The sequence below is a fragment of the Hippopotamus amphibius genome, chromosome 6 (assembly GCF_030028045.1).
Source record: "Hippopotamus amphibius kiboko isolate mHipAmp2 chromosome 6, mHipAmp2.hap2, whole genome shotgun sequence".
Lineage (NCBI taxonomy): Eukaryota > Metazoa > Chordata > Mammalia > Artiodactyla > Hippopotamidae > Hippopotamus > Hippopotamus amphibius.
The window spans coordinates 144,907,848-144,921,989 of NC_080191.1; the positions used below are offsets into that span (position 1 = coordinate 144,907,848).

General features: G+C 36.5%; 1 protein-coding gene across 1 annotated transcript in view; it reads left to right on the forward strand.

Moving 5' to 3' along the window:
- Positions 1 to 11,220, forward strand: part of LOC130855934 (uncharacterized) — a 28,869-nt gene extending 17,649 nt beyond the window's left edge. Inside the window, exons 4-8 of the mRNA XM_057740034.1 lie at positions 1,408 to 1,526; positions 4,974 to 5,116; positions 7,790 to 7,987; positions 9,853 to 9,914; positions 11,035 to 11,220. Coding sequence (XP_057596017.1) covers positions 1,408 to 1,526; positions 4,974 to 5,116; positions 7,790 to 7,987; positions 9,853 to 9,898 — 506 coding nt within the window. The 3' untranslated portion in view covers positions 9,899 to 9,914; positions 11,035 to 11,220. The remainder of the gene's footprint in view (positions 1 to 1,407; positions 1,527 to 4,973; positions 5,117 to 7,789; positions 7,988 to 9,852; positions 9,915 to 11,034) is intronic.
- The last annotated feature ends 2,922 nt before the right edge of the window (positions 11,221 to 14,142 follow it).

Here is a 14,142-nt window from a genome sequence, read left to right on the forward strand (position 1 = left end):
AGCTAAGAGAATTCAGCACCACCAAACCAGCCTTACAACAATTGCTTAAGGAACTTTTCTAAGTGGGAAACATAAGAGAAGAAAAGGACCTACAAAAACAAAAACAAAACAATTAAGAACATGGTAATAGTGTATCGATAATTACCTTGAATGTAAACAGACTAAATGCCCCAACCAAAAGACACAGACTGGCTGAATGGATACAAAAACAAGACCCATATATATGCTGTCTACAAGAGACCCACTTCAGACCTAGGGACACACAGAGATGGAAAGTGAGGGGATGGAAAAAGATATTCCATGCAAATGAAAATCAAAAGAAAGCTGGAGTAGTGATACTCATATCAGATAAAATAGACTTTAAAATAAAAAATGTTACAAGAGACAAGAAAGGACATTACATAAAGATCAAGGAATCAATCCAAGAAGGGGAGATAGCAATTATAAATATATATGCACCCAGTATAGGAGCACCTCAATACATAAGGTAAATGCTAACAACTGTGAAAGAGGAAATGCAAGGCAGAAATAGAGACACAGATGTAGAGAACAAACAGATGGACACGAAGTGGGGAAAGCAGGGAGGGTTGAGGGGGAATGAATTGGGAGATTGGGATACCAAATTGTATACTCTAAATATATGCTGTGTATTGTCCGTTAACTGTATTTCAATAAAAGTTCTTAAAATAAATAAAAAAAAAAAAAAAAAAGAATTTAAGCTAAAGCTGACATTTGATCCTCTGTAGAAATCTAGACCATAGATAGCAAACCTGTGAACATCTGAAATTAAGATAATCTGCAACCCTATTTTTTTGTGATAACTGTATTCATTTTACTGTAAACTTAAAGTAAAACATGAAAAAGAATAAATTTGCCGATTTGTTTGCTATTTCCTCTCTCGTGTATGACTCATTGTGTGATGAGAGGGCCTAGGAAGTAAGCCCATCAGAGACACCACAAGACTTCCTGCAGCAGGAAGAGAAACAATGGAACTGGCAGTTTAAATATTTAATAATCATCTCTTTATTAATTTATTTTTATTATACCCGCACATCTGATTTAGTGTTTTCAAATCAGAGACTTCGCTTTATTTTGTTTGCAAGACATGAAAGGAAAGTTACACAGCAAATTTCAGGAAAAATGACTTTCAACAATTAGCAAGTGTACAAAGCGGTCGGGTGCTGGCTCCTCTTCTGTCCCCGTCTCTCCCCCAACCCGGTGAGGCAGGCAAGAGTGTAAGTCACATTTTGTTACTGCTCACACTAGGTGGGCACAAGAGTCCAGTCCTGGCTCTCTCAATCCTAATATCAAGTGGAAGTTTAAAACAACTGGCCAAGTATCCAGTGAGGGGGTCGATCCTGTCTTCCTAAACCTATTCCAAGATCTCACTTTGTGATTTCTCCTCAGGACCCTCTGCGGAAGAGTTGCTCTTCAGACAGGAGGAGTGTACCTTGCCTCCACGGAAAAGAGTCCTTGAAAAAAACAAATGGGAACTATGGCTGCAAGAAAACTGGGAGGACTGCACGGTGAGAGCTTAAAAAACAGAGGTGAAAAAAGCCTATTTCTCTCATTGATTAAAATATGGCACTTTTTTTTAAGGGCAGTTGCCAGCATAAACATCAAAGCTTAAAGCACATCTTTAGAACTTTGTCTGAAAATAGTGGTTCTGAGCTCTCCATCTTTTTTTTTTTTTAAGAACTTTTACAGAGATACAGTTAACACATAATAAACTGCATATATTTAGAGTGTACTATTTGGTGTCCCAATCTCCCAATTCATGCCCCCCCCAACCCTCCCCGCTTTCCCCACTTGGGGTCCATATGTGGTTCTCTACATCTGTGTCTCTATTTCTGCCTTGCAAACCGGTTGATTTGTATCATTCTTCTATATTCCTCATATATGTGTTAATATACGATATTTGTTTTTCTCTTTCTGACTCATTTCACTCTGTATGACAGTCTCTAGGTCCATCCATGTCTCTACAAATGTCCCAGCTTCATTGCTTTTTACAGCTGAGTAATATTCCATTGTATATATGTACCCCATCTTTTTTATCCATTCATCTGTTGATGGACATTTAGGTTGCTTCCATGTCTTGGCTATTGTAAACAGTGCTGCAATGAACACTGGAGTGCATGTGTCTTTTTGAATTATGGTGTTCTCTGGGTATATGCCCAGCAGTGGGATTGCTGGGTCATATGGTAACTCTGTTTTTAGTTTTGCAAGGAACCTCCATACTGTTCTCCATAGTGGCTGTATCAATTTACATGGCCACCAAGCGTGCAAGAGCGCTCCCTTTTCTCCACACCCTCGCCAGCATTTACTGTCTGTCGATTTTCTGATGAAGTCCATTCTAACCGGTGTGAGGGGATACCTCATTGTAGTTTTGATTTGCATTTCTCTCATAATTAGTGATGTTGAGCAGCTTTTCATGTGCCTCTTGGCCATCCGTATGTCTTCTTTGGTGAAATGCCTCTTTAGGTCTTCTGCCCGTTTTTGGATTGGATTGTTTGTTTTCTTCATATTGAGCTGCATGAACTGTTTATATATTTTGGAGATTAATCCTTTGTCTGTTGATTCGTTTGCAAATATTTTCTCCCATTCTGAGGGGTGTCTTTTCATCTTGCTTATAGTTTCCTTTGCCGTGCAGAAGCTTTGAAGTTTCATTAGGTCCCACTTATTGATTTTTGTTTTTATTTCCATTACTCTAGGGGGTGGATCAAAAAAGATCTTGCTGTCGAAGAGTGTTATGTTGAAGAGTGTTCTTCGTCTGTTTTCCTCTAGGAGTTTTATAGTGTCTGGCCTTCCATTTAGGTCTTTAATCCATTTTGAGTTTATTTTTGTGTATAGTGTTAGGGAGTGTTCTAATTTCATTCTTTTCCAGTTTTCCCAGCACGACTTATTGAAGAGGCTGCCTTTTCTCCATTGTATATCCTTGCCTCCTTCCATCTCTTTTTCCATCCCCTCTCTTCATCAAGACATGTGACTTGTTTTCTAAGCTTTATTTTATCTTGAGATTGCTGAACTTTGGAAACAGTTTAAAAGAACTGAGGATGAAATTAGGGGGTTTTGATATTAAAAAAGTCAAATGTTGAACAATAATCCTTATCAACGTATTTATGATGCAATCTGGAATGCTTTGAACAACGCAGTAAGCCAAAAGTTTTGATGATCTAGGGCAACCAGTCGGGTCTGAACAGAGCTATCCCGGGGTAAATGTAACTTTCACCGGTGAAGCATATGAGCTGTGGTTTCTTGGTGCTGAAGATGACTCAGCTGACTGAACCGCTAGCACTGAAATAGTCCCTGTAGTTAGCCCCACCACTACCAACCTCTGGAGCTGCCATCACTCGAGCTTCTAATTCCAATTGGAGCAAGTCATGTTTAAGCAGAGGACTGAAGATTTAACTGGGAATAAGCGTTGGTAGCAATAAAAGAATAAATCAACTTCTTTATAACAGAGTAAGATGCCAATATTTTTGTTTTCCAAAGTGATCAAATTGTATGTGGGGATTTTAGGAAATCTTTCAAAAATGAGACTTATTGGGATCTCCTGATGTCTCTTTTGTTTTACAGATTGATCTTGTATGTCGTAGAATTATAGAATTAAGGGGTGGGAAGGAACTTTAGAGAGGGTCTGGTCCAAACTCCTTCCTTTCAAAAAGGAAAGGAAAGTTTATAAAGAGAAATGATTTGCCCAAGGTCACACACCTTATTAGCAGAAGATAGGAAATTAGAATATTGTTTCCCAGCACAGTGCTTTCTTTTCTTTCTAAAATATTTTTAATTATTCTTATATAATGGATGGATACATTCTACTCTTTCAAAATTTAAGCAGTGCACCTATTTATTTGAAGAATTTAAACAATAAACATAAACCTTTGACCTCCATTCCCAGGATTCTTTTTAGAGGTAATCATTCCAGTGTATACAAGTACTCATTCCATATGGCTGTCATTTAAACCATGGCTATATTGTAAAGGCCAATGGAGCCTTGCTAATAAACTATTATAGAAAGTTTAATTCTCTTTTAGATAACTCCACTGTAAGAGAATGGCTAAATAAACTTTATCACTGAAAACCTTATTGGGAAATAGTGGTCAAAAAAATCCTATTTGAGAAGGTGATATTTAATGTAGAAATGATAGATATAATCTTTTAATATTTCTTTGGTTTTATTTTAAATTAAGACCTTCCATACTTTGGGAAAAGTATCAAATTTTATAATATTTAATGTCTAAAAATATCAAGACCTTATCTTTTTAGATAGAGATATCTATATTTCCTTTAAAATAATAAATTATTTTGTTTCAAATTTCAAAAAAAAAGAATGTCATTTTATGCAATAATTTCTATTCACACAAATTGATGGTAAAATTTTGGAAACAAAAAAAGTTAACTTTTAGGAACAGAGTTTACAGGAGCAATGTTATTTTCTTGACATCAAAGTTGACTGATGGTAAAAGTAAAAGTAAAATATCCACTCTCTGAAATATGCCAAGTCATTTTTATGTGTGTATCCCTGGTTATTTTTAAATAAAATTCATATTTTCCATCTTTTGAATTATGGTACCTTACTCTGAAATTTTTATAAATGTGATTTCCGAGTATTTCCAAGGAGACTAAAGATAACTAACCATTTAAATCCAAACAGAGCTTTACCCCTTCTACTTTTCACCCCTAGAGAAATTTCAGAATCCGTTTGAGGGTCTTTCCCTCTCTCCCTGCCACACGCCCTTCCCCTGCCCTTATGTATAATTCTAAAACGGACCCAGTCAGGATCTTCACCCTCCCTCCCTACCTGGAGAATCTCTGCAATAATTGTGAGTGTCTGGATGTGTGAATATTTTAGAAGACTAAAAAACAAAAATAGTAAAAACTGCTGGTTTAAATATACAGCAAATTTTAAATTAATAACTTTTTAAAAGTTGACAAAGCACTTGCTTTTTCTTTTTCTTTGTTTTTCCCTTCAGAATTTGAACCTTTCATTTCAGGATTTGGGAGACCCATATCAAGTTGCAAATTTTAACAGGATTCTTAGAAGACTAATTCGAGTTGAAACCCTCTGGTTAGTGGATAATTCACTGGTGGATTTAAGTGCCATAAGATTGCCAAGGTACCTGCTCCCCAGCATGTCCAGTTACTAAGTTAAAGTCAAGTCTTTGCTGTATGCGTACGTGTGACCATTGTCTATACATATGTGGCTCCTTTCAGTGATCAGGTCTTAAAAATGAGAGTGCTAAGTGATGCCCAGGCAAGGCAGAAAGGGAAATTTATAAATGAAAATGTCACACTTTAGAAGGAAAAATCTATTCTTTTTCAAATTAATACTGTTATCAGTTTTTAGGGGAGTAATTTGTAATCATAGAACATATTGGCAGAAAAGTTTGCTATGTTCCTTGCCTTGTAAACTGGAAATACAATTACATTATACATACATTATCGTTGTAAGAGTGATTTTTTTTGTCATAATTATTGAACACTTGTGGGGAAAGACTCTACAGGTAGTTGACAAGAGTCTTGGCTTCAGGGTCACATTCCAATGGAGGGGTAGGTGTTGACAATCAGAACAGTGACAAAAACAAACTAAAAATTTTAACATTTATATGGCTTCCTTGATCTTCTGAGGACCCCAAGCTCTTGATGTTAAAGATAACCTGCCCCTTTGCTCAGGATCGCTTGAGAACCCTGTGGAGGGCTGCCCTTCGCTTCCGCAGGCAGGTGGGTAGTGGGGGTGAGCTTTGGTAGCCATCAGACGTGCAGACGGAGTTTCTCAGAAGACAGTTAGTAGATGAAGAAAATCAAGCAGCCGCAGAAGGAGGGATAAATCCTAGAGCAGGTTAGGATACATCTCTGAGCCTGGGCTGAGGTGGGGCAACAAAAAGAGATCATCGCTGTTGCACAGGAGAGGGAACAGTCAGGCAGACAGAGGAAGTGTCAGAATATGCAATGGTCCCTGGGTGTCTTCGGTCATTTTCAAAGCCCCTTCCCAACTTCAAACAGACTTGCATAGCATTTGATTTTACTTATGCTCTTTTCAAATGACAAACTTAAAAATACCTATATAAAAATTTGCACAGGAATCTTAATATCACTGCCATGTTAACTTATTCAGTTACTTGATATTAATTTGTTCAGCTTTTTTCCCCCCAGGCTCTCTTCTAGGGATAAAACAGTGATGCACTAGAGATATTTTTTAATATACATTTAAATAAACATAAAACAATGACAAATTTTAATAGTAACATAGCATATTTTAGAAACACTGGACTAGAAGATCATTAATTTGGAGTATGTGAACTTGATCCCAATCAATAAACTTCCAAATCTTTGCTCTCTTATATAAAAAAGAAGAGAGAGGAAGAGAAACTCCAATCATTAAAGAAAAGACTTGGCCCAGTTTTAGTATTCTCTAGATGTATTCTTTTGGCCTTTCTTTAGAAATAGGATGTATAATATAAAATTATATAATTGCAATTCAAACTTTACAACTGTCAAATCAGTGTATCAAGAGAGAAGAAAACTGATGCATGTATATTCATAGCCTCCTTCCCTTCTGCCCCAGGGGAAAAATACCAGTCGTCTCTCCTAATATTATCCAGCTGACTAAGGATCTGTCATAGGTTGAATCTGAGAGGCTGAGAGAGTGGCAGTGTGTACACTGAAAATGAGAGAATGGCTAGCAGATGAGAAAAGAACAGATTTCAGAGGAGGACAGAGAGAAGGGCAGAGGAATAGGAGCCTTTGGGCCGCGTTTTCCATTAGAAATTGCAACAGTACTACTGTGCATCTAAAGATTATGCGTAACCTAGGAAAGGGTGGAAACCTAAACTTATCAAAGATATTATTAAGATTGTAAAATATCCATATGGAGAGGGAATGGAAGAAAACAAGGAAAATGACAATAACAGATGTGAAAAATCACAGTGAAGTCTGAGTGGGTTTAAAGTGAATTTGTGTTTTTCATGCTGCTGTGTGGCTGTCCTCTCTCTCTTTAGCACCATCTTTACCATTAGCAATAGTTATTTACCAAGTGTCTGTGCGGGGTATGAGGTTCATAAATAAGTACCCTGTGTTTCTTTCAGGGTATTAAATCCCAGCTTATATATAAGGGAATTGTTCCTTAAGGCGAGGTGTCAGTGATAGATTTGGAATTATTTTCTCTATTTGCACAGTTTTATACAACTATGGTTTTAAGGCAAAAATATTAAGAAGCATTATCTGTCAGGAAAATGCATTCAACCTAAATGCCTAACACACATTTCTTTTCTTAAGGATAGTTTTTAGTTTTCTTTTATATAAAAAAGGCCCGTTTTTCTGATTTAAAATGCTATTTTCTCAATATAGAATTTAAGTACAGAAAAGTAGAAAAAAAGGAAAATAACTATAATCTTACCACTTAGGGGCAATACTCTTCAGAAGTTATTGTGTTTCTTTGGGTGAACTTTTACATTGCTGAGATTACACGCAGCCCTTCACTCTTTCATTCAGAACTTATTGAGAATCCACCATGGACCAAATACAATGCCAGGTGCTGAGTGTACACATTGGAAAAGAAAATAGATTCCTGCCCTATGCAAGCTTATGGTCTTATATATCCTGCTTATTTTTTCTTAATATTTTAATATACATATTTCTCTTTTCTTCCCAACCACATTTGTAGAAAATATCACTGTCACACCTTTGAGGGGTTATGGTCTAGGTGAGGCATGCTAGTGCTTTGCAAGATTTGGTAGTTAACCATTCTCTTTAGGAGACAAATGACAAGTTGTTTATATTTTATATCCAGCTGCAGAGTTTTAAATATGAACAAAAACCATCTCATATCTTTCAAACAATTGCCAAAGATACCTCAGATACAGCATTTATCCTTGGCTGAAAACCATATTGAGACTCTGGCTGGGCTCTCCAGTTTACGGTGCATGCCACTGGAATCCCTTTCGCTCAAGAGGAACCCTTGTGAGTTTCACCAAAACTACCGGAAACAGTGAGGCCCCAAATGCCTTGTCACCTTTTGTACTTCATTGAATATTATACTTTTAACAGTTGCTCCCCTCTTGCGTAAATTTTCTCAGCAAGTATTTCACTTACTTACTATGTGTTGAACATTTTATGCTTCTAATCTCACCTAAAGAAGTTTGAACTGATGTGTGTGTGTGTGTGCGCGTGCACGCATGTTTAACCTTTATTACACCCTTCTCTCAATTTATGATTGCTGTACAAATTTTAGGCATCTCCTGTAATGTGACTTTACACATACTAAGACGTTTCATTTTAGACTTTCAAATCCTATGCATTTTCTCTCATAACGTTTAATAGATATTGTCTTTTTAAAAATTTCTAAATATAGGTTCCTATCAAGGTCCATGTGACCGTCTTATAAATTGTTTATTCTCTGGTTTTGTTTTCATCCCTTTGGACCACAAGGGTACCATTAATTAAGTGAATACAAAAAAGTTATTGATTCGATCTACTCTAGTGGTTGAAAGAGCTGGAAAGCCTGCCAAGAATAAACCATTTTTATTTCTTTGTCACTACTGGGAACATTCTTAATGACAATAATGGAATCTAAACAACCTTGGAGTGTGCACCAAGTAATACGCCCACCTATTTATCTCCAGCTAATTCCCAGCACCACTATTGGTGTACTTACAGAAATTAAAAGGGTAAAAACAAGCAACTGAGTTCTAGAACCTCTGTTTACCCCTAGATGGCCACAAGTCATCTCATCTCTCAGTTCGAATCTGTCATACAGAGGGTTGGGTCATCTCTAAGCTGCATTTCTGTTCTATGATTATAGTCCTCCCTCCACATCCAATTTCAGCAAAAGATAGTCCTCACTACCTTCCTTTCTCGCACTGCCATTTTCCCATGACAGCAACTATATTCCAGAGGCCTGTATAATATTAGGCTCTTCAACCCGTGATGTACAATGAAAATTGTCAAAGTAAAAATTCTAATCTCTGTTGGTACTACATAAATCTCATTACTGCAGTTGTCTTCCCCCTGACTGTAGTCTGAAAGCAAAATTTCATGTTCTGTGACAATAAATTCTCAAATTGCTTTTACATAAGTGAAAACTAGCAGCATAATTGCTTTAATATTGAACTAATATTTAACCATAATAATGTTTTGAAGCTTAAAGTTCTACTTCCTACAGTCAGAGGAGGTTTAGCTGGGCATGTCAACATCATTCATAAAAAAGCACATTTCTAGTCATAGAGATAATTTATTAGTATTATATTTCAGTTTGGTTAATTTGTATGTGGGATTTTAGAAAACACTTTGGTCCCAACTCAGTCACTTGCATCCCTTCAAAGAATGCCTTATAACAATAGTGCTAGATTGTCTGAAATCTGATATGCCCTGAGGTCTTACTATAAATCTGTCTTCAAAATTCATGATGTGGTATAGAATTATGTGGGAATGAGGGATATAGTGAGGTTCTTCTATTTTTCTAGTATTAACTCTACTGGATTGAGTTCAAAGTGGACATATACTGACACTCAGGCTATAAAAAGCCAGGTTGTATTGACTGAGGTAGTTCAGGGTTGCTTTAAACAGAAAGATGTGGTCATTTTAAAGTATGAGAGAAGGATTTAAGTATCCACTCCTGCTGAGGAACTAAGCTGAACTCCCAAGTTCATCCAAATTTGGGTTTAGTTATCTAGTCAAAAATCCACACGAGGATTATAACAGCATTTATTTTGTCACTGGGTATCTCTGTGTCAAAGATCTAGGACAGACTTTCAGTGACCCATTACATCATGATCAGAATTATTTAAGTATAAGCTTTTCTTGATCATTGACACCTAGAATTGTGACTGTCTTTCCCTTCTGCCTTTGTTTCAGATCCTCCAATAAGAAGACAGTACAGTTCAAAAGAGGAAGGACTTAATGATAGAGCTAATAGTGTAAGTCGCAGTAGGTAGAGGGCAGCCCACTTCCTAGGACACTCACAGGCAAACTCTTCCACCATTCTTCAGAAGTCAGTGTCATCTAGTTCACCACAGTTTGACTTTTTAAAAAGAAGTAGTGACTAGCAGTTCCTGCCAGCTAAGTCTGAACACTGGAGCCAGGAGACTTAGATTTTAATCTTTGCTTTGTCACCTACAGGCTTTATGATCTTGGATGGCAGACAAAAACCAATCTGACAGAATTGTTGTGAGGATGAGATAATGTATAAAAAGCATTTAGAGCTAAGACCATCGTGCAGCCAATGGGCACATTCGAGGAGGTTGGCACCATGATTAGCTGACTTGGCACATCTCCTGAGAGGTTTCAGCATCTTTCATCCTGGGCCAATGCCAGTGCCATCCATTTCCTCTGGCCTGAGCCACCAGAACTCTCCGATCAGGAAAGCTGTCCACTTGAAAGAAAACGCTGCTTTATAACACTGCTAGGCAAATGACTACTGTTAAACTGGACTGACATGAAAGATGGATCCTGAATCTGAGGGTGCCTGTCTAAATGTGAAAAGTGAGCTTCAAAAGTGCTCTCTGTCAAGAGAAAATAACTCAGCACAAAATTATTTCCCACCCCCTCTTATAACTCTCAGCCAGAATTCTTCCTTAACTATCACTAGACAACTGGACTTGCTTTACTTTAAACAAACAAACCAAACAAAAAAACCTCTAATTTTATAATGTGTACATATCTCATGATCTCATTCTTTCTCTCATGGTTAGCTGGCTAAATCCACTCATTGATTTTCTTTTTCTTTATAGGAGCTCCTAAAAACTGGAATGACATTCTCTTATAAAAACAGGCTGTATGCAGTTCCACTCCTCTGCTCAATACTTAGAATCTGCTGAACTATCTAGTAGCTCCCTGAGAGGGCAAGCTACGGCAGGGTCATCAGCTCCATGAATGTGAATAGCATTTTATTGCAAAGATAAGGAAAACAGAATCAAGTGATAGCCACTCATCTTTCTTGTAACAATAGGCAAGGTCCACTCGTGTAAAGAGAGTTAAGTGAAACACAATGCTCTTGTTCAGTATAGTTAATTTTTTTTTCTTTAACTTTTGCTTTAGAGTATTCTCCTGTTTGCCAAACTTAAAAATGCTGGATGGGATCCCGAAGCTACCAGAAGATACTACAGCACCAGAACCAATATTTTTTCAAAACTATGTATTGTGTCCTAATACAACCTGTATAGAAAGCAAGCAAGCACCACTGTCTTTAAAAATTAATAAACAAGAAATGCATGACTAAATATTGTGACATTATATATTTATATATATGTTGCTTTCCTTAAACAAGTTATCTCCAATTTTTAAAAATTCTATACCTTATCAATAAACAAATTTTGAGCACACACATTTTAAATAATTTTAATAATTTTATTTTATTTATTTTATTAGTCAATTTATTATTTAATTAATTTTTAATAATACATAAATAAATATATAATGTATATTTTAAAACAAAATTAGAGATTTTTTAATGATGGGATAAAAATTTAACATAAATAAGGGATCCAAGGTTTTCCCATGCTCCAGGGACTCATCTGGTCCACTCTCAGGACTATAAGCCCCTTACTTGGAGTGTGCTGCTTTAAATATCTGAACACATCAAAAGGAAGAGGGACAACTGGAAGTACCTTATACAATTTTAAGCCACATGCACTGGATTCGTATTTTTTTAAATTTTTTTTTTAACTTTTAATTTCATACTGGAGTAGACCTGATTAACAACGTGTTAGTTTCAGGTGTACAACAAAGTGATTCAGTTATACATATACATGTATCTATTCTTTTTCAAATTGGATTCTTTATTTTAAACATTTTGTCATTTATTAGTGACTTTCACACAATAGAAATTTTGGGAGGTCCTAAGCCATATGCTATTCATTAAGCTAAACAATAATGATAAAGCTTCTTTTTGATCAGAGAATTTCACAAATGTGATTTTAAAACTGCCCCACGTGCTAATAAGAAAGAACACAATTCAATTTAATTGCTTTCAAAATTTAGAGAAAGGTCAACATCCAAATCAATTTATGACCTTATATTTTTCCTTATTTATAAAGATCAACTTACTTGCAGAACTAAGGTTTGCCCAAGATTGTTTACCAATTAACTAGGGATCCTAGCATGAGATAAATACAATAGTTTCTGGATCATTCTGCCAGGAGGGAATGCTGCTAGTAAAATTACAGAACAAAGATTCTAACAAGAATCAAGACACAGTCCCTTCCTTCAAGAATCTTTTGAATGACTGAAGACAGCACACATATAAGACCTTAAATTCAACGAAATGTGTTATGAATATCTATTATATGAGTAAGTGGAAGGAAGAGATTTCATTTTAAATTACGGAAAGCCATCTGAGATGGATATTGAAGAACAGATTTCCACAGGTAGCAGGTAGTAGCAGGCTCCTCCAGTTAGGTGACACAACATGAAAAGGGACACAAAGATCAGAAATTATATGTAAGTTAGGAATGGGCCTGGCTGCAAAAGTCAGAGAAGTATATTGGCAATGGCTTAAAAAAGCATAACATTAATTTTAAAAAACAGCTATACTTTTTGAACATCTACTATCTATCAGGCAAAGGACAGATACTATGTATCCATTATTTAAATCCTCAAAAAAAAAAAAAACACATGAGGTTCTAGCTATTCTAATTTTGTAAGCAGGAGTATCTGAGGCTCAGAGAGGTTAAGTAATTTGTTTAAGGTGGATGACACATACTAGGTCACACGACTATCACATGGCAAATGCAAGATTCAAACCCTGAACACCTTTCAACACCCTTGCTGCCTCTTCTAATATTTGGTTCTGATTTTAAAATTCGGCATGGTATTTTTGTATTTCCAGGGACAGCTTCATCTTCCACAATTCATCATAAATCCTAGCATTTAATCATAATAGAGAATTCACTATTGCTTGAACATACCCTAAACTTTCCTTGTTCATGTTTTCCCTTCTTTCTGCAATATTTTTCCCTTGAAGACACCCCTGAGAAAATCTTTTCTTCTTTCAATGCTCACTTTGGGTAGTATTTCCTCCAAAAATCTTCCCTCATCTTTTCAATCAGATCTGTTTCCTCTGTAGCTCCAAAGTACTTTAAAAAAAATATTCATCTTATGGCATGTCTTCTCATTAATGCCTCAATCTGATTTAAAAAAAAAAAAAATTAGACTCTGCCTGCTTCCAAAAACAGAGCGGTTTTAATCATGAAGTAAATAAGAAAGAAACATTTCATCTTAGATGTTTACACATGTAACCTTCTGCCTCTCTAACTCAGGGCAGGAAAACGTTTTCAATAAAGGCCCAGAGAGTAAATATTGTAGGTTTTGTTGGCCATATGGTCCCTGTCCTAACCACTCAACTCGGCCATTTTTAGTGCAAAAGCAGCCATAAGACCATATGTAAATGAATGGGTGTGACTGTGTCCTAATAAAACTTCTGTTTACAAAAGTATGTGGCAGGCTATATGCTGACCCCTGCTCTAAATTGTAAGGTCATGTGGTTGATTGCTTTACTCTTGGTCAGTATTCACTGCCCTCCCTGGAAGAGGTATATATCTCCCCTACTCCAGATGGGTCAAGCAACTTGATTTGGCCAGTAAAATATAAGTGAGTCTGGCATATGCCATTTACAGGCAGAAACTTTGAGAACCAATTTGTGCTTTGTCACGCTTTCTTTCCTTGTGCCACACCAGCAGGCAAATTGCCAGGTAAAGGCTGCTCCATCAGTCTAGGTCCTGGGGTGAATGTGATGTGGGGGCAGAGCTACAGTCATCCTACAAAGGATGTGCAGCAAGAGAGAGTAGACCAGCTTCCTCAACCTATAGGATTCCATCTGATGCTGTAACATAGCTTACTTAGCCTTTCCCAACTAATACAGCTCCTCAAATTTAGGGACTGCAATTTAACTTATTCAGTGATGTGTTTTCCCCCTCAAATAGACATGCAAAATGTTGAATGAATGGTTAAATGCCTATTATAGGGAACCATGAGTGGGGTGGTAGAATTACCAGGTAGGATACAATTACAACACTTTAGGTGAAATGTATGAAAAACTTTAATTGGGGCAACAGTGTTGGAAATAGATACAAGTTATGAGGGCATGAAAAACTGGAGAGTTACAATAGCCAACAAATTGCTTTATTGTTTAAACTAGTTTTAACTGAA